The 21,348-nt window shown below is 45.6% G+C and overlaps 2 protein-coding genes across 6 annotated transcripts in view; both read right to left on the bottom strand.

Moving 5' to 3' along the window:
• The window catches only part of GTF2IRD1 (GTF2I repeat domain containing 1), a 1,520,245-nt gene that overhangs the window by 838,671 nt on the left and 660,226 nt on the right, over positions 1-21,348 (bottom strand). The gene's annotated exons all lie outside the window — the stretch shown is intronic.
• Positions 1-21,348, bottom strand: part of AUTS2 (activator of transcription and developmental regulator AUTS2) — a 658,278-nt gene that overhangs the window by 507,812 nt on the left and 129,118 nt on the right. For all 5 annotated transcript variants that reach the window (XM_083479523.1, XM_083479527.1, XM_083479525.1 and 2 more), the window contains exon 2: positions 19,367-19,576. In XM_083479523.1, coding sequence (XP_083335649.1) covers positions 19,367-19,576 — 210 coding nt within the window. The remainder of the gene's footprint in view (positions 1-19,366; positions 19,577-21,348) is intronic.

Raw genomic sequence — 21,348 nt, 5'->3', positions numbered from 1 at the left:
CCAGTGACTGAGGCAGCCACGATGAGAAGGAGCTGTGCAGTCAGAAAGGTTTAACAAGGCAAATTAACCGAGAAAGGCACCAGCTTACGCACGAGTAACTCATACCTATTACAGATATATTTTGTATCTCTCTGCCCTTCATCCTTTCCCCCATGTTTCCCTTTCTTTGCTACATGAAGATAATTAGGGTTAAGGGCCACATAGAATAGGCCCTCAGGTTACATGTTACCTCCCCTTTGGGAAGCCCCAAGAAAAGGGCATTTCTAACCAATCACACATTTTCCCTGACTTGGTCCTTTTGTTAGCAGACTTCTATTCTCCTATTGTTCAACCACTTGGGGAACTATATCTCTGTGAGTTGAATAGGGATCTTGTAAGAACTCTCAGCATCCTTAACAAACTACAGATCCCAGGATTCTATAGGGGAAGGTGCAGAAATGATCTTGCTTGGCCCTTGGCCTGATCCAGCCAAGCCATTTCCTATATACTTAATGGGAGTTAAATCTCAATGCAGACTGCCAATGCGAGGAAGTGAATTCTAGGAAAGGAGTGAATTTGGAAAGAGGTCCTGCTCCTGCCCTCTTCCCCACCACCTCCACCTCTTGAAATATACAACTGGCCCATTTAGGATCCCACAGGACGGCCCTTGGCTCCCAAGCATTCCTCTTGAAGCTGCAAATCATTCCCAGAAATGGAATTCCACAAAAAGCCGCATCTAACCAAGGCAATATGCTGTACCCAAACTTCATGTTGGTTGAAAACTTCAGCGCAGGCCCGCAGGGCATGGTCTGCTGCAGACACCCGTCAACTGCAATAATGGTCAAACAGCAGAACGAGGGAGGCAGGCACGTTGCAGCCGGCAGAGCTCAATCAATTAAATTAATAAAAGATGTGCCGGCCAAAAGGTGAAGAAGACAACCTTGCTCAAAACCGACAGCAGTGTACATAGTTCTGCAGAGAAGCAGCTGTAGCATCCAACTAGAACTCTGCCATATTTTTAGCTCCAATTCCTTGTAGATCCCTGCATGAACTGGGTCTCTCCCCCTTCCATTGCAGCTTTGGGGGATGTTTTCTTACAATTTAAAAATGGCATTTCAGGAGACCTTACCAAATCTAGTCTACGAGGCTTCTGCTCCTTCAGTGTGGCCCAAGTGCCGCGAGAAATGGCAGCAGTAGCAAGCGGTGCTTACTGAGACTGGAAGGGCGGAAAGCAGGGAGCCCGCATGCCAGGTAGAGTCAGAGCCAACTGCTTCTAGTTGTGCCCTGAACACTTCAGTCTGCAAATAACATTTGGTGGAGCCAGCTAATTCTGGTTTTCTACCCATCCTTCACCCTGCTGAGTTCTACAAAGACATAGCTGGGGCTAAGAAGGAGGAAGCTTACAGGCAGTCCCACCTCATGGACAGGCTGTAAGAAAGAAGGCAGGCAGATTGGGGCTTGCTGAGTTTGGTGGGACAGTGCCCCCACTTGCCCTATAGCAGTGTTTCCCAAACTTGGGTCTCCAGCTGTTTTCGGACTACAACTCCCATCTTCCCTAGCTAGCAAGACCCATAGGCAGGGATGATAGGAACTGTAGTCCAAAAACAGCTGGAGACCCAAGTCTGAGATCAGCCTTCACTGGGGTTTAGTACAGACAAAAGATCTCTGAGGGATCTGTGGCCCTGAAGATGTTGTTGGACTCCCAACAACCCCAGCCAGCATGTCCAGTGGTCAGTGGTGGCAGCTGTAGACCAGCAACATCTGCAGTGCCAGAGGTTCCCCATCTGTGGTACAGACAGTGCTAAGCTGGGTGGACCAATTGTCTCGCTTGGTATAAGGCAACGTCTTATATGTTCTATCTGTTTCCCACAGACATTAACTATACTGACTGGAAGGAGCTTCCCAGTGTTATCAAAGACTCTTCCAGTCCTACCTAGGGAGAGAAGAGAATTCCTCACCATCTGCATTTTAAAGTGAATTAACCTAATTTGTGCCTTCCAGATCAGAACATTATTATCCTTGGGGTTCTGCATGTCTCTGAATTTCATTGTATGGTTCTTGCCTCAAAAATTGTTCCAAAATGCACACCAAAAAAATATGATAATTTTTTAAAAAATAAAAATGTACGCTATGATAAAATACAAATATTTTGCAATAAAAGCCATCTGTTTAATAAATACAAATTTAAGTGAGGGTTTTAAAAATGCCACAGATGAAAAAGGATGGAGCATAAGATAAAAAAGGTAAAGGTAAAGGACCCGTGGACAGTTAAGTTTAGTCAAACGTGACTAAGGGGTGCGGCACTCATCTTGCTTTCAGGCCAAGGGAGCCAGCGTTTGTCCACAGCTTTCCAGATCATGTGGCCAGGATGACTAAACCGCTTCTGGCAGAATGGAACACCGTGACGGAAACCAGAGCGCACGAAAACGCCGTTTACCTTCCCGCCGCAGCGATACCTATTTATCTACTTGCACTGGTGTGCTTTTGAACTGCTAGGTTGGCAGAATCTGGGACAGAGCAACACAAGCTCACTGCATTGCAGGGATTCAAACCGCTAGCCTTCTGATCGGCAAGCCCAAGAGGCTCAGTGAATGGAGCATATGTATGAAAGAACAGGTGTGAAACTGATGTGAGTTTGACGTGTCTATCTTGAGCACGACCTGAAGAAGCTGGAGATTCACCATGGGACATTTTCCATGAAAGTATCTGCTGCTCTACCACTCGAGAAGGGTTATTCTTCTCAAACTAAAGTAAAATTCCAGTCTTCATGGTTCTGAATCAAGGGCTGTTTTAAGTAGGAGCATAGGAATCTGGCTTAAAGCGGGTCAAACAGTGGGGTCCATCTAGCTCAGTATAGTTTTCTCCCAAATGGCAGAAGTTCTCTCTACATGGATATGTCCAGGACTGAATCTGGAACCCTCTGAATGCAGAGAAAATGCTCTAGCACTGGCGTACACCCTCAAAGTGGGGACGCTTAGTGGGTATGGATATAAAGCACAGTAAAATCCACAGGGCATGCTGTTAAAGAGCAACAGCTCCACTAGTAACAAAGTTTATCAACTTAACCAGGATGTAAAAGGAGTGGACGTGGAAAGCAAACTTTTCTAGTTTGCATTTTCTACATCCACTTGTTCAGAAATTATTATCAACATCGTCATCAATTTATTAATTTCCTTCTATGCAATCGTCTCAGGGCAATGTACAATAAAACAGCAAAAACAGTTAAAACACACACACACAAAAACCAGCCACTGCATTTAAACAAAGCTTAAACAATACTCATGGCAAAGATCCATTCATCCAGCTTGGACAGCTGGTGGGGGTGGGGGATGTATTCAATTGTTCCTGGAAGGTGCAGGCAGTGGGTCATATCTCAACTGGAATGCTATTCCACAGAACAGGGGCAACCAAACTAAAAACCCTGCTTTGAGTTACTGTAGAACAGGTTTCTGAGATCTTTGGAACTTGCAAGAGAAACTTTCCTGCAAACCACAGGGATCTACTGGATGCATAAGGGAGATCATTAAAAGTCAACTCACCATGAATTCTTTTTTTAAAAAATTCCTTCACTCCTTTCTATATGTTCAAGTTGATAATTTACTCATCAAGGAATTCCAAGGCACGAACCGAGGTTGCTATCAAAAACCATTCTTTAATATGGCACATTATAAAATGAAGTCCAACACTCCTGTAAATTTTCCATTAGGTGAGTTTTTGTGTCATTCCCAACACAAAACACCCTAAAACACCTTGCTGCTGTTTTATAGCAGAAAATAATGGTACAAGCAATACCAGAGCAAAAGAATAACATTTGGTTCCTTCGAAGTCCCGCAGAATCAACTGTGTTCCTTACAGTGACACACTAAGCAAATTGAGAGGGTGGCCAATGGCTTCTTCTTAAAAGCACTCAATCGTAAGCGATTCAAACAGTGTCCCAGCATTAAGGGGTGGAAGCTTTGCAAGCTACAAAAACCCAACACTTTCTGTTGCCAATGATCAAGTCCTGACAATTAGCAGCAGTTTGAGGCAGAAAGAGGCTAGGAAAAGGTTTATGACCTTGTGGAAAGCAGGAAAACAAAACAAAAAGAAAAGAAGGCACTTTAAAGACAAGGGCCCATTACCAGTGCTTGGAATGAACTCATTCAGTTTAACAAAGTTCACTGAATTAGTTCAAGCTTCTCTGAACTACAGCCGAAAGTAGTTCTTCGGATATCTAAAGGGCTGCCACATGGAGCAAGCTTGTTTTCTCCTGCTCCGGAGGGTAGGACCCGAACCCATGGCTTCAAGCTCCAAGAAAGGAGATTCCAGCCAAAACCAGAGAGAACTTTCTGACAGTAAGAGCAGATTCCCACAAGTCCATCACAGTGGAAAAGATTCCCTCGGAAGGTGGTGGACTCTCCGTCCTTGGAGGCTTTTTAGCAGAGGCTGTATGGTCATCTGTCTTGTATGATCTAGTTGAGATTCCAGCACTGCAGGGGGTTGGACTAGATAGCCTTTGGGGGTCCCTTCCAATGCTACAATTCAATGAGTTAGGTCTGCTTGTGGCTGTTTGCATTTCCAGCAGTCTTCCCTGGGTGTGGTGCCCTTCTGTTGTTAGGTCTTGGAAGACTTCCAGTAGTGAATCCCATCAGCATGCATACATAAAGAGCCTCGGGGAGGGGAGGGGGTAAACTGCACTTTGTAAGAGGAAGAGTGGAATTTCCTAAATGACTGCAGCAAAAGGGAGAAAAGCTGATTCCTCGCTTCTGCTGGTTGGAATCAGCAAAAATGTTTTAGAAAGAAAAAAGGAGCATTTTCACATCTTAGTCTGCAGGGGGGGCTAGAACCTAAGAACATCATTCTCCTGTGAGATTCTCTTTGCTGGAAAAGCCAGAAATGCTTTCAGAGAATCAGCGTTCAAAACAGCCCTTATAATGGTCTTGAGCAGATAGAATAGGAGAGGGGTGTCTCAAGGGAAACAGAAGAATTAAATAACTAAAAAAGAGGGGGTGAACCATCTAGACAGACAGATAGATAGATAGATAGATAGATAGATAGATAGATAGATAGATAGATAGATGATAGATGATAGATGATAGATGATAGATGATAGATGATAGATGATAGATGATAGATAGATAGATAGATGATAGATAGATAGATAGATAGATAGATAGATAGATAGATAGATAGATAGATAGATATAGATGATAGATAGATAGATAGATAGATAGATAGATAGATAGATAGATAGATAGAGATAGATAGATAGATAGATAGATGATAGATAGATATAGATGATGATAGATAGATAGATAGATAGATAGATAGATAGATAGATGATAGATAGATATATAGATGATAGATAGATAGATAGATGATAGATAGATAGATAGATAGATAGATAGATAGATAGATAGATGATAGATGATAGATATAGATTCAGCATTAAAATCTTAACTCATAGCTCCTTAAAACTGAACACTCTCCATCATAGGTGGAGATTATGTTTCACATAATTTGCAATACAGCAACCCCAGGGTTGTGTTGTGCAGGTTCTGTCCAGTTCCCCTATGGAGATGAGTCGCCCAAGCTCTGGCTAACTTTTACGTTAGCTGACTGCAGTGCACTCTGTGTGGGTCTTGCCTTTGAAGACCACCCGGAAAACCACAAGACACTGTGGCTGTGATGCTAACAGGGACCAGATCAGGAGATCATACCTTGCCTATCTTGAAAGAACTCCTGCCTCCCAGTAAGTTTCCAAGCTCTTTCCAAAGTGCTGATATTAGCCTTTGAAAACCCTGTACCACTAGTACCCAGATATTTGCTGGATCACCTTCCGCCGGAGAGGGAGAAAGAGAGAGAAAGACTCTTCAGTGGTGGCTCCTCATCTCTGGAGTCCCTAAATACCAATTTACCACTAGATGCTGACCACTTAGGGTGAATAAGACATTGTGCCACCAACCTCAGCCTGCCCTCAACTTATTTAAAGTTGTTTCCAGGTTCCAGTTACAGATAGGTAGCCATGTTGGTCTGCCATAGTCAAAATAAAAAAAATCCTTCCAGTAGCACCTTAAAGACCAACTAAGTTAGTTCTTGGTATGAGCTTTCGTGTGCATGCACACTTCTTCAGATCCCTATCTGAAGAAGTGTGCATGCACACGAAAGCTCATACCAAGAACTAACTTAGTTGGTCTTTAAGGTGCTACTGGAAGGAATTATTTTATTTTGTTTCCAGGTGACTTTTCTGTATTCCTTGAAACAGACTTGGAGAGTCTACTCACAGGGTAGCAAGAAGAAGGGGCAAGAAATCCCATTCAGTTTGCATTTGAAGGCAAACGTACCCAATTCACACTTTACAAAATTATATAAGAGACAAAACATAGCCATCAGTCATGTTTTGTTTTGTTTTTTTAATGCATATGCTAGGCTAAATCATGCATAAATATGCATATTACTTGTGAAAACAAAAAAATGCATTACATTAGAGCGAAAAACAATGCTTGTAGAAGTGCGCATATTTAGCAAAATTGCCTACAAAAATGTGTGTGCTGTGTGAAATCCACATTAATATGCTGGTGAATTTTCATGAAGGCTTATTTGTTTAAGGAAGTTGCAAACTGATGTGGAACTGTAGGGAACTGAACTTGTGGCTGGGGAAAAATGAGAAAGTGTGACATTGAGTGTGCAGATGCACACTGTGTCACAGAGGACGGGTCTGTTCCTAGAGGCAGAAGTGCCACCTAGTCCTGGACAACCAGGCTGTACCCTCCTGTTCTGATTCCAGTTCCTCCACCCCCCAGTGCTTGGTTGATGCCCGCTTAATGGAAGCCTGCTGGATCAGACCCTTTGAGTTTCCAAAAGGTCCATTCCCTCGGCAGCAACACAATGTACTCATCAGATCTGCATTTTGATGAGCAGCCAATTTGGACCTGTAACTTCTGTTTCAGTAAGTAATAGGTTGGCCATAGTCTCCTCCTGCATGTAGATCTCCTTAATGGGATTTAGGGTTGTCTGAATAGTGAGAGCAGCTGGAGAAAGTGACTGGGAAATGTCACATTTATTGTGCTGTTCTCACTATTTGGCGTTGGAATACAATGAAAAATGCAGAAAAGGAATAAGGAAATTATGAGACAGGTCTATGCTTATATAGCCATCCATTAATAAGGAAGAAAACCCATCCATCAAATGCAAGGAACACTACATATTATTCCATTGCAAGCCACAAATATGTGTCAATCATTCTAATACGATTCTTGACCTTGAACCAAGAAAGATTCTATATTGAAAGAAGGAAGAGCCAGCAAGGAAAGGAAGAGGAGATAAAAGATTTTCAACTACAGAGGGAATCTATTTATGCCTTAGGACTCAGTAATGCATACTTTTAAGGCCATACTGTTTTGGATTTTCTATTACCCCTTTGCTATAAGGGCAGACATAAAATGAAGATGTAAGACCTCTTGGCTTCTGCAGTGTATAGTGAGTAAACAGAAAATCCCAACCAACAAACTGAGAATTTAACAATGTTGGGGAAAGATTCCTCACCCTCCAAACTAGTTTACTGAAGAAACTTCTGCAGTGACAGTCACTGTTAAGTATAATTGTTCAATTGCACACTGAAATGGAGAGTGCTGTACAGTGGTACCTCAGGTTAAGTGCTTAATTCATTCTGGAGGTCCGTACTTAACCTGAAACTGTTCTTAACCTGAAGCACCACTTTAGCTAATGGGGTCTCCGGCTGCCGCAGCACCGCCGGAGCACGGTTTCTGTTCTCATCCTGAAGCAAAGTTCTTAACCTGAAGCACTATTTCTGGGCTAGCGGAGTCTGTAACCTGAAGTGTATGTAACCTGAAGCGTATGTAACCCGAGGTACCACTGTATGTAGATTGCTGAAAGGCTTAACATTGGAAAATTCCACTGGCATATACTAAGCTAGAAGAGAGCTCTCTCAGATTCTAGCTAGGTTAATGATTAACTGTTGCTGTTCTCTGCTCTTTCACATGAGTGTTTAACCTTAGGTCACATGATTAAGGTCGAAATTAAAACTGGTTTGGGAGACTGTACCTGGGCCACCTGTGTGCTTGCTTAGACCGCTGTCCAGGTGCTTAAACTGCTCTGGGAACTGTAGTTCTGTGAGGGGAAGTGGGGGCTCCAAACAACTCTACAGCATCCTTAGCACACTACATTTCCCAGGATTCTTTGGGGGAAGCCATGACTGTTCAAAGCACTCTCATGGTGTTTTAAATTCATGCTGTGGATATGGGTCAAGCTTTTTCTTGTGGGGTGCTTTGCCAATAAATCGGCAGGAGCCACACAGTGAGGATCTTGACACAACCACAGGTTTAACTGGAGTAAAAGGAAAGCTAAATCACTAGTCAAAATGCAGCCAAGGCTTTATGAAAAATACATACGCTGTATAGTAAGAACAGAGCAGGAAGATTTTCTAAGAAGCAAGAAAGAGATCAGACAACTGGCTGCTTTTAAGATCTTGACTTTTCCCCTCTCCAGTTGCTCGGATTCTTTTTGTTGCTCTAAGTGTCTCCGAAAGGTCATAAGCTAAATATACAGTATTTAGTGAATAAGTAACTGGATAACATCAGGAAGCAAGAAAACGTTGCAAATTTCTTAATGGCCACCAGCACAAGGTTTATGGTTTAGGAATTGAATTGTAGGAATCTACTGTACTATCCCTTCCCTCCTCCCCACTTCCCTGTAACAACGCTGTTGAAGTCAACAAATTGCCAAGATAAATAGCCCTGGATGCTCAGCCTATGTTTTGGCTGAGCTAAGTTAGAGTGCTTTGCAGCAGGTACTGGAAGATGATGGAAGGCCACAGAACAGTGTCACTGAATGTCAGGGACTGGCTGAACCCTGAGGAGTAGTGGCTGGATACTGAGGAGTGGGCGCTGGGAGAATGAGGGGTGGAGACTGACTTAGGAGAAGGGATCAGTGATCTGGGGAAGCCTGAAACAGCCGGGAGTTGAGAGGTAGAGGCAGCAGAAGCTGGAGGATTGGAGAATGAAGAACAAGTGTAGTAGGAAGGGGAGAGAGGTCAGGCTGGTGGAGAGGTCAGGGGCTTCCATATTTCCTCCTGCTGCCCCAGGACCAGGAGAGGATTGAAGAGGGAGGAGCAGAAGGTGACATGAGGGGAGTCTTTGTCTGCTTGCACACAGCTTGGATAGAGGAGATACATTAGCTGAGGCCAGAGGCGGGGCCTCTCTCTTCTGGCAACTGCCTCATTAGATGCACACCTAGAAGTAACTGAGAAACGTAGGCAGGGCCAGATTTAGGTTTGATGAGGCCCTAAGCTACTGAAAGTAATAGGGCCCTTTATATGTTCAGCTGTCCTTTGTCAACAACAAATGGTTCTTTGTGTTGAATATATGCTATATGGTAATTTATGGACCTAATGGGTATCTATGGGGGCGCGGGTGGCACTGTGGGTTAAACCACAGAGCCTAGAGCTTGCCGATCAGAAGGTCGGCGGTTTGAATCCCCGTGACGGGGTGAGCTCCCGTTGCTCGGTCCCTGCTCCTGCCAACCTAGCAGTTTGAAAGCACGTCAAAGTGCAAGTAGATAAATAGGTACCACTCCGGCGGGAAGATAAACAGTGTTTCCGTGCACAGCTCTGGTTCGCCAGAAGCAGCTTTGTCATGCTGGCCACATGACCCGGAAGCTGTACGCCGGCTCCCTCGGCCAATAAAGCGAGATGAGCGCCGCAACTCCAGAATCAGTCACGACTGGACCTAATGGTCAAGGGTCCCTTTACCTTTAATGGGTATCTAAAGCCATTTGCACATAACAAATAGGAGCCTACGCAACACAAAACACTGTTGCTGTATGTAGGTTTTAATTTATTTGTTTTTTTCTTATATTTTGGAAATGTACATCCAGGGTTGTTGTTTTTCCTTCAATTTCTTTTTTTTGGGGGGGGGGGGAAGGCTAAGCTATAGCTTGTTTAGCTTATACGTAAATCCTGCACTGGACGTAGGACTGATGGGCATGCCTTTCCCTAACTTGCAAGTGCCCTTTTGCCACTGTGCCACATGCTTATAGCATTGGTGAGCAAGAGTTTATTCTAACGCTCTCATCTTCCAGTCTTGGATGATTATGATGATTATTCCGTTCCCCAGGAAATGTTTTACGAGGGGCTCTAAAACAGTGTGCAACACAACGTCATTTCTTTTACGGCTTGTGGAAATAGCAGGCCCATCGGTACCTCCAGTACAAACGTACTTCCAATCATTACACCCGAGGGTATTGTTATTTGAAAGCTAAATGTAGGCCAGGACCATTTGCAATATTTATTGAATACTAATGCAAAAAGTTAATTTCCAACCCTGCCGGTGCCAAATTTTAAAAGTGGAAAATAATCATCTTTTAATCAAAAAACAAAATAATACACTGTCATCATATGCTCAAGATGGGTTGTAACTTTAAACGGCCACTCCTCTGGGGGAAGCTTTTCTCAGCAGCATCCATCTTTTGCTTATAGAAATTAATATGGTTTTATTAACTCCCTGCCTCTATTTGCATTAACAAATATATTTCACATGATACCACATGGACCCTCTCTTTCCCCAGGCTCCAAGTATCAGGGAACATTCGACTAAAGTATAAGGATGTAGGAACATAGGAAGAACCTGCCGAGTCAGGCCAAACCCCCATTTAGACCAGCTTTCTGGTTCTCACTATAGCCAACGAGAAGCTTAGGGGAAGCCTGCAAGCGGGACCCGAACACAATGGCATTCTCCCCTCCTGTGGTTTCCAGAAACTGGTATTCAGAAGCATATTGCCTCCAAAAGCAGGGACAGAACAGAGCCATCATAGCTAGTAGCCACTGGTGATGAGCCACTCCATGAGATTGCCTAACTCTCTTTGAAAGCCAACCACATTCTTGGCCATCACTGCCTCTTTTAGCAGACCCTCCAAGTGTCCCTATTTTCTAAGGACAGTCCCAGATTTACAGAAGCTGTCCCAGTTTCTGATTTGATCCCAGAACATCCTGCTTTTCTGTAGGATGTCCCTATTTTCAACAAAGAGATGTTGGAGGGTATGTGTAATGGGAATTAGGGGTTGCTCGTGCGTAAGTTGCCACCACTCTCGGTGAGGTTGCCTGGAAAAACCTTTCCCTGGCTGGACAGTCCTGATTCTGCGTCTGTCTCAGTCACTGGCAGAATCCGTCAGTGGGCGTTTCCTGAACTTCTTCCAACATAAAAGTTCCTTGACGGATAGTCTCCACCTAGCCTCCCTGTGCAGAAGTCTTCTGCGCAGGGTGGGTGTGGGCAGTGGAGGACCAATGCTCTCCCCGCTGGTCTCTGGCGAAGAGTCCTGGAGCCATCCCTCCGAAGCCCGCCTCCGCCCGCCTTTCTCCCTGGTGTAACGCTGATTTCCTTCCCCGGTCACTGAGTCCCCTCCTTTCCTGCTGGGACCTTCTCCGGCCTTGCTCGGGAGGCCTTCCTCCACTCCTGACTGCGATGGCAGTTCCCTGACAGTATGGATTTATGTGACCCCCGAGCCAAGGAAATAGGTAACTATGCAACCTTTAGAAGACACCTGTATAAGGAAGCTTTTTTAATGCTTAATGTTTTTATATATGTTAGAAGCTGCCCAGAGTGCTGGGGCAACCCAGTCAGGTGGGTGAGGTATAACTATTATTATTATTATTATTATTATTATTATTATTGAAAAGGACATCCCTATTTTCATCAGGGAAATGCTGAAAGGTATGTTTTAGGAGTCAGTTCCATAACTACATGCTGTGTGAAGTAGTAAGCCCCTTTTCTTAACTCCCTTTCCTCATTTTCTTGTATACACGTTTATTTTACTGTACATGCGCATGTCGGATGAAGGAAAGAAGTACAACAATGAGTCAGGCAAAGAGGAGACAAGCTCTGGTGCTCCCACTACAGGTGTGCGGGTTGCATTTGTGTTTCAGACTTCAAAACTCTTTCAGATTCATTGCAGAGTTGCAAAAAGAAAGAAAGTTACCTCACAACTTGCTTAAAGCTAGATTTTGAATTCAGTTTTACAGAACAAGGGGAGGTTTTTTGGGGGGAGGGGTGTTCCAATAAATTTATAGCTCCTGAAGAAGGAGTTTTGAACTCCAAAACATGAAGAGTAACCACAATGAATATCTTTCTTCTGTAAAAGCACTGGAGTTTGACTCTTCGTTGTCCAACGCCTTTGTGGGCATTATAGATTTATCTGCTGTGGGTACCAAACAGCCAATACTCTGTTGAGTAAATTAGTCCCAATGGAAGACGGAGATTATCTGATTCACACCCACCCATACAGAATGCTTACAAAAAGGGGGTTCAGCTTATGCGCACACTGAAAGAAAATGCGATGGAACTCAGATTCATCAGTCAAGCGATTCAGCTGCAAAACTGTAAAGGTGTGTCTGTGTGTTCACTTTATGTTTTTATATGTGTGTGTTTAATGTAAGCTATCATGGGCCAGATGGTAAGATACCAAACAGAATTAATTTAACACATTTTCTTCAAGATGTTACAATATTCAACAGCGTCTGCAATAAAGTCTCCTCCGCCTCCATCCAAGAAAAATTCAGCTCTGGTTCTTCCCACCAGCCCATATTTTATGTGAGGTATTTTGTTTCCATTTCTGATCAGAGCAGACAATTGCGAACTCTAATACAGTGGTACCTCAGGTTACATACGCTTCAGGTTACAGAATCCGCTAACCCAGAAATAGTACCTCGGGTTAAGAACTTTGCTTCAGGTTGAGAACAGAAATCATGCTCCGGCAGCGTGGCAGCAGCAGGAGGCCCCCATTAGCTAAAGTGGTGCTTCAGGTTAAGAACAGTTTCAGGTTAAGAACAGACCTCCGGAACGAATTAAGTACTTAACCCAAGGTACCACTGTACTTTGTGTCTGCAACCTGATCCAGGTTCAGCCCTTAACATCGCCGGGTAGTGCTGGGAAGACCCCATGTCCAAAACCTCAGAGAGCCCCTGCCAGCCAGTGTAGTCAATAATGAGTTTGACAGACCAATAGTCTGTCTCAGCTGCTTCCTGTGTCCATGTATGAATATCCAATAATTCTTACACTATAGCTGTTTGCTTTAGCAGAACAAAGAGTCGCACATGGCAGCAGTGGACAGCTTCCACCCCTTCTCCGAATTGTTTAGCGCCCCCCTGCCCCGGCCAAAGTCCAAAAGCCACCTGCAAGCCATCAGTTCAAACCTCTGGCAAAAGTGATTCTTCCAGCTGTAACCTACTGGTCAAGGGAGGAAGATAACAAAGAGAAGTGACTCCTCCAATTACATTTGACTCCGGTCCCACCTGCAGTTAGTAGGCAGTCCCTGATATATTAACTGAGTGACAATGTGGCATTCATCAGGGGGGAAAGTTGGCCACACTTGTTATAGGAGAGACACAGGCGTCATCGAGCATGTCACTGAGCAACACCCACATACAAACCTGTGATGGCCTGGGAATCAGATTCGGAGGCTGAACCTGAGGAATCCCAGCCTGCACAGGATTCCCCACCTCCAGAAGCAGCTGAGCTGGGGCTGGGGCCTGAGCCTGAAGGGTCCTCACCTGTGCTGGATCCTCAGGTGCAGGCACCAGCTGAGTCTGCTCTGGCCCCAGAGGTGATGGAGGACCCATTGCCTGCAGGTGCTCCACGCTCAGCCCTGTCAGGGGAAGAGGAGGTTGCCTCTGGGTCTGGTAACCCTCCAGCCTCTCCTGAGCTGCAGAGGCTCAGGGCAGAGAGGCGGAGGGAACTAAGTTCCCGCAGGAGGAGTGCTCGCCTCCAGGCCAGGAGGGGCGAGTCACCTGAGGATTGGGTCTGCCCTATGCCTCGGGGGAGATAAAAGCCAGCCAGCCCCAGTCCCAAGTTGCGGGAGCAACATTGTTGGTTGTCGGTTCCAGCCTGATCCCTGACCTGCTTCCCTACCGGAGCTCCTGACCTCACCCGACGCCCTGCCCTGCACCCAGCTTTGGCTTCTACAGACTGCCTTCATATTGCACCATTGACCTCAGACTGGACTCGGACCTCGCCTCTCGGTTAGCCCCCAGGACCAGCACAAAACCTCTGGTACTGCTTTACCCAGAGTCAGTCTGCTGTTCCATCTAGACTAGAATTTCCCAAACTTGGGCCTCCAGCATTTTTTTTGGACTACATTTCCCATCATCCCTGACCACTGGTCCTGCTAGCTAGGAATAGATGGGAGTTGTAGCCCCAAAACAGCTGGAGAGCCAAGTTTGGGAAACACTGATCTAGACCACTACTCCTTATTCTAGTTGGTGGTGGATCTCCAAGTTCTTAAGCACTTGAGATCCTTATTAGGAACATAACTGGAACCTGCTGCATCAAGCCAGTGGCCCATCTTGTCTACCCATCTGCTCTAACCATGGCTGGCCAGCTGGCCCTATGGGAAGCCCGTAAACAGAACCTGAGCACAACAGCAGTGCTCTGGAGCATCCCCAAACTGCAATGTCTGCATGCATGCTAAACACTCCTACCCCCACCCTTGACCTTCCAACACTGAGTAGGACTAGGGCTTCCAAGCATGCTTAAGACATCTTGGATTATATTCCAGGGAGCTCTATATGCCTTTGACTGATAAATCCCTAGAAGGCAGGCGTATACATTTGTTTCAGAGGGATTGGCAGGCAGCATAAATTCTGGTGGAGTCCAATCTTAAGTTAATAAGATTGTCAAAATAAAGCCAGGATAGAAGCCTGTGTATTTGATACAGTCACGTCAATCCGTTCTTCCCTCCTTCCCTGAAACCCACCCACTGCTTTCTTTTCAATTAGCAGTTCTTGGATGGGGAGTAATGAAAGCAGTTGCTAAAGAGCACTCACACGTCAACGTTGAGGCTGCAAATCCAAAACTTTAAATAGCATGTTGTAAATCGCTTGTCACTGCTGTCAACTTGCCTTGGAACAGCACAGCAAGACGCAATCCAAACTCATCGGCTTCACTTCCCCGCCCCAACCGTTGGCACAACCAATCAGACACTTCTCCCCTTCCCAGCTTCAATTTCTACTGTCTCGCTAACACTCTACCAAGACAGGTGTGCCCCACCATTGACAACAAAAAAGTGGGGGAGGAAGTAAAATGGTTTGATCCTCTCCCACACATGGACCCAGTTTTGGCAGCTGGGCCCTTGTCACACAACCCAGGCTGCATGCACACAACAGTTTATTCCATTTGGTGGGTGTTTCCCTAACGATCCATTTCCACCTTATCTTTGAGCTTTCACACAGTCGAAAAACTGCTTCTGGAAATATAGCAGAATGTTTCACAGGGTGAGGCAGGAAGCACATCAGGCAGGGCTCTTTTGAGCATGGATCAAGCAACGAGGAAGATCTCCAGGTAGACTCTACACATGAGTAGCATCACTACCCCTCGTGGGGGGGGGGGGAATCCCATTGCTGAACTATGCCCTGTGTGAATAAGTACCGTATTTTTCACTCTATAAGCCACACCAGACCACAGGACGCACCTAGTTTTTGGAGGAGGAAAACAAGAAAAAAATATATTCTGAATCCCAGAAGCCAGAACAGCAAGAGGAATTGCTGCTTTCACTGCACAGCAATCCCTCTTGCTGTTCTGGCTTCTGGGATAGCTGCACAGCCTGCATTCGCTCCATAAGACGCACACACATTTCCCCTTACTTTTTATGAGGGGGAAAGTGCGTCTTATAGAGCACAAAATACGGTACTTTCTTTTAACAGTCCTGAATCTCCCAACATTCAGCTTCATTAGAGGTCCCTGAGTTCCAGTATGATGTGAGAGGGAGATTATGCTCTTTCTCCAAACCATTCGCTGTTTTATGCACCTCTCCAACCTGTCCCGCTTTTCTCTAAATTTCTAAGCCTTGCAGATGTGTGTGTGTGTTGTGATGCACAAGCGCAATGCCCAGCTTTATATTATGAGGCACTTATTAGGCAGATGGCTATCTTCAACACTTCCAAGGAAGCATTTCCTGAACAGTGGAAAGACCACTGCAGTCAGCACCGGGTGACATGGACATGCCTGGAGCCTGGCGTTACAGTTCATTAAAAGTGACACAATCCGACAAGGAACAAGATGAATTTCTCATTCTGACTGTGCGCCAAGTGATATTTCCTTCCTACTTGGAACTGCTCAAAACCTCCAGTCTACTTTTCACGGGATTCTCAGATTTGGAACACCAGAACTCAAATATTGTGTTGGAAATATGGAACATCACATACTGAATATTTACTGGGCTCTAACCAGATGCTACTATGTAGAGCTAAGAAGTACAGAAATAAAACAATTAATAATCATAATAATAAATGTGTTCTTATAATAAACTGTTCAGAACAGTTTCAGTCTTTGCAGAAGTCTTTTTTTTTCTTTTTCATTTCAACCAATCCTTGCTTGTGCCTTCTGCCAGATATTCAGAGGGTGCTTTATGTTGTTGTGAGCAAGCTTGCAAAACAAGAGGTTTGCTCATGTCCAATTTGTTGGATCTACCTTTACATTAGACGAGGCTTCCTCAACCTTGGCCCTCCAGATGTTTTGAGACTACAATTCCCATCATCCCTGACCGCTGGTCCTGTTAGCTAGGGATCATGGGAGTTGTAGGCCAAAAACATCTGGAGGGCCGAGGAAGCCTACATTAGACCCTCCCTTAAGCAATATCAGAGAAACCCTTGCATGCTTTAGGGACTCCCAAGAAGCAAACTGTGCCAGAAAGCTTTTCTACAAAGATTCATAAGGCAGCTCATTTTGTTTCACATCAGGCAGGGCATTCAGCACCACTGAGAGGTTGCATGTTGTGTCCAAATGAGAATAAGCAGGCATGCAATGTCTCTTCCTCTGTGAGGAAAGACAGCTTTGAGGGGAGAATATGGGAGAAATGGTTGGGATCAGATGCCTGGCCACCATCTCTCCACTTCTGAGTAGTTTCACCTTTCTACCCAAGTTCAAAATGCAGGTAAACTTGCATTTTGAAGAGTTTGGATTTGATATCCCGCTTTATCACTACCCAAAGGAGTCTCAAAGCGGCTAACATTCTCCTTTCCCTTCCTCCCTCACAACAAACACTCTGTGAGGTGAGTGGGGCTGAGAGACTTCACTTGCCCAAGGTCACCCAGCAACTGCATGTGGAGGAGCGGAGACGTGAACCCAGTTCACCAGATTACAAGTCCACCGCTCTTAACCACTACACCACACTGGCACTTTGGATCTGATTTGGGCATGGACAATAACTTGTGGGGCCATTTGATGTCAAGGAGTGGCAAGTATACAAAGTATACAAAAGGTTAAGCAACCATCTCCTACTTGTTCATTTAAAATTTTCTCCCAAAAAATTCTTTGAATGGTGTTGCAGTTCCATGGTGAATGTTTGCGTCGATGCATGTACTTCCTAAGTGCGCTTGTGCACACGCACACCCATGAAGCCACTTTATGCTAGAAACGATCACTATTATTTCAGAAACCATATGGTCATGACCCCCCAAAAAATTCCTACTTAATTATGAGCACTCCGTTAAGGGTTTGCCTGTAAGAAAAGGCGAAGGAAGATCATGGCTGTTCTCGCCATCATACAGCATGGCAGGGTAGCCAAGGGCTCCTGTGCTACAAACCAGCAAGTTCAACTCCCTGCACAAGCCAAGAGTGCATCCTCAGTACATAGAGATGTCATGCCAGTGTAGCATCTAGGCAACGTTTGTACTATGCACTTGTCAGGGAACTGCCATCAGAGGGAAGAGGAGAGGAAAGTCGCTCCCGTGATGCAGGGGAGGGAACTAGCAAGGAGAGAGAGAGGGTTCCCACGGGGGAAGGAAATCCAGGGGACACCAGGGAGAAAGGGGAAGCTGAGAGTACGGCGGAGGGGAGGCTCAGAGACTCTTCCAGTGAAATCAGCGGAGAGAGCACAGGACCTCCGCTTGGCACGCCCACGCTGCGCAGAAGGCTTCCACGCAGGGAATCTAGGAGGAGACTTGGAGTCAAACAACTCCTATGTTGGTGCAAATTTAGGTCCCGCCCACTGACGGATTCTGCCAGTGACTAAGACAGTCGCGTTTCAAGGGCTGTCAACCGGGGGGAAGTTTTAGCTACACGGCTAGCTTGGAGCAGTTTGCAGTTTACGCACAAGCAACCCCAATTCCCATTACAGCACTCAACAACAGGTTAGGCACCTTCCTAAGATGCCATTTGTATTGTGCCTGTCAGCATCTGTTATGAGCCCTGCATCCAGCAGTGAACTGGACATAGAGGCTGCGGGGGCACCAGATATGGAGCAGGATCTAGATCAGGGCTCAGGGCAGACTGCAGAAGATCACTGGAGGCAACTGCACCTGAGGCACTTGGACAATAACTCCCAGAGGAGCCTCCCAGACCACCAGGGCCTATAGGGTCACAGCCCAGGCTCTCAGAGGCACTTTCCCCTGCTCCTGAAGAACCAGATGCCTCCCACCACACATCACCAGTCCAGCAGTACCAGGAGCACATCAGGAGAAAACTATGGAATGAAGGCGGAGTGTCCATCTTCAGGTCAGAAGGTTGGCCAGTTAAGGCCCTGAATTTCTCTCAAGGGGGTGGAGCCTGGAGGAGGTTGAGGACAGAGGCACTAAAGGCCTCAGGCTCCTCCCAAACTTTGTAAGAGCAAGCTCCTCACTTGGAGCCATCTGTGGTCGTAATGAACAAAGTCAAACTATGACCCATTTCCTTAAAAAGAAATAAATTTTACAAAACCTTTCTGGAGGAAATGAAATTCTGATCCTACCAGGTGGGGAGGGAAAATGAAAATATAATATAATAAATAAAACCTCGACATTTGAAATAGGGTGCTATTTGTCCATCTAAAATCACCATTGGAAACAGTCATTTCTGTCCCTGAAATCTCCAGCTCATCTGTCCTTCTATGTTCATTAGTTAGTTTTCCCTTTTTTCTCCTTTAATTGCCAACCCCTGGGATTTTAGTAAAAAAATATTTAAAACAACAACATTGCTGTTGTACAGCTGCAATGGATGTATCTCGTGGGGAGGAATCCAGCAGACACAGATCCCAGAAGCAATCCTGCTTACAAACTCATTTGCATGCACCACCTTCTGGCAAGGTGCTCAACACCATTCCCCTAGAGCTGTGGCCTCTTTGTTGCCCCCCTAGGCCACCTGTAATACTGAGACAACGCTAGTCCCATCAGTTCCATTGACTGGAGTAGCAACTCATTTACATTTAGGAATCATTAAGCCAGAGAAACACCCAAGACAACATCAGCCCAACTTTGACTCAACATTCCATTCCCATCTTGACAAAGAGGCAACCTCAAGGGCCCAACCCCAAGAGGAGAAAGACGTTGCAGCAGAAACCAGGAGGGAAAACAATGCCAGAGATAGCAAACAGATAAATAAGAGAAATAAGGCCATCCCACTCCAATACATTTTTCAGTGCTTCCTACCTGACTGAGGCCTTTCAGGAACTTCTTCCTTTTCCTGAGATGTTGGCAAAGGTTGCGGTCATTCTCCCGGTCTGAGCTGTAGTGGCGATGGTGCAGTCTGTTCTTTTTCAGGTGGTACGGCAGTCCATTAGTGAGCACGTCCCGTTTCTTCTTCACAAAGGGGTCCAGGCGCTTCTCCATGAGGTCATGAGGCTTCACCACAACCTCCTTCTGCATGGTTGGGAGGGGAGAAAGAGAAAGAAATCCTGTTGTTGTTTTGGAAGACTATCAGCTACAAGTGCAAGGTTTTAGCGAATCCAGCTAAGCTTTCAAGTTCAGTAACACGGTGGCCAACTTTTAAACTAGATCCTGCAGCTGCCGTAACTTAGTGGGGAGCACATGCACATGGGAAAGTCACTTTTGCCATTCCAAGAGTGGTTTATCAATCAACACCATTTCCCGGGTAACTCTAGTTCTGCGAGGGGAATAGGGACCTTCTTACAACTCACAGCACTCTTAACAAACAGCAGTCCCCCCGGATTCTTTGGAAGAAGCTCTGACAGTTGAAAGGGTTAACTTGGGACCCATCAGCACTAATCAATCTGGAATAGTGGTGGGAGACCCCATTTTGGCGAAGTCATGCCTCTCTGCTCCACACCTTATGCCATCAGGCGTGGAGCAGATAGGGGCATGGCTGAACTTCAAATCAGTTGGTTCTGATGACAGTAAGAGCTGTTCGACAGTGGAATTTGCTGCCAAGGAGTGTGGTGGAGTCTCCTTCTTTGGAGGTCTTTAAGCAGAGGCTTGACAACCATATGTCAGGAGTGCTCTGATGGTGTTTCCTGCTTGGCAGGGGGTTGGACTCGATGGCCCTTGTGGTCTATTCCAACTCTATGATTCTATGATTCTAGGTCAGACTCCTATGTATAGTTTGCTCTAGCGAGCTTAGTTTGGTCAGAATCGAATACAGTGGTACCTCTGGTTACGAACTTAATTCGTTCCAGAGGTCCGTTCTTAACCTGAAACCATTCTGAACCTGAGGTACCACTTTAGCTAATGGGGCCTCCTGCTGCCACCGTGCCGCCACCACACAATTTCTGTTCTCATCCTGAGGTAAAGTTCTTAACCCAAGGTACTACTTCTGGGTTAGCGGAGTGTTTGTAACCTGAGGTGTTTGTAACCCGAGGTACCACTGTATACACGTCCAGAGTTAATGCTAAATTACTTCTGGTTAATGAGTCACCATAGGGCTGTTAAAATTTGTGTCCTAGGCTTTTTAGACTTGTCGCAGTGGAAGATGGGAGTGCCTGGCGTGCTCTGGTCCATGGGGTCACGAAGAGTCGGACACGACTAAACAACAACACCACCACATATGTTATCTGAAACCACAGGGCCACATTGGTTGCCAGAGGAGATTTATTTTTCCCCCTCAGCACTCCTGGAGTGGCTCCAGGAGTGTGGCTCCAAGCTAGCACTGTTGCCTCCTCTGTCACCGAGGACACAGAGACACCAATGCCATTGTGAAGAGACGTTTCATGGCCAGCCCACCAGGCGGAGTTCTTTTTGCTCCCTCAGGCGAAATATGCCTCTTGCATGCCATGCTGAGGCCGTGCCCGCTCCACTTCCTCCTAACAGGAGCCCAGGGAGGATGTCAACTGTTGGATCAATGTGTTCGCTTGCGCAGCTATGTCTTTGCACCTGCTTATGTATCACACTGATCTCAGCATGAAAGGTTTTGACAGAAAACGTAATCCGAGTCCAAGCCCTTCATCCAGTGGCAGCCAGGACAAAGGCTGGACTTAACGCTTATCTAAGATCTCAAATATCACAAGTGTTACTCCCAATGGCAAGCAAGGAAGGAACAAGTTCTGCCTTTAAAGGTCACCTACCGATAAGACAAAAAGAATGGCTGGTCCGGCAAAAAGTAAACATGAACCATGGGGGGAGGGGAGACTTATCACCACTATGTAATACAACAACAAAAGTAACCCAAACAGGAAAAT

This window comes from Podarcis liolepis (genome assembly GCF_965112155.1).
Source record: "Podarcis liolepis genome assembly, chromosome: 16".
Classification (NCBI taxonomy): domain Eukaryota; kingdom Metazoa; phylum Chordata; class Lepidosauria; order Squamata; family Lacertidae; genus Podarcis; species Podarcis liolepis.
This window is presented reverse-complemented; position numbering and strand designations above follow the sequence as displayed.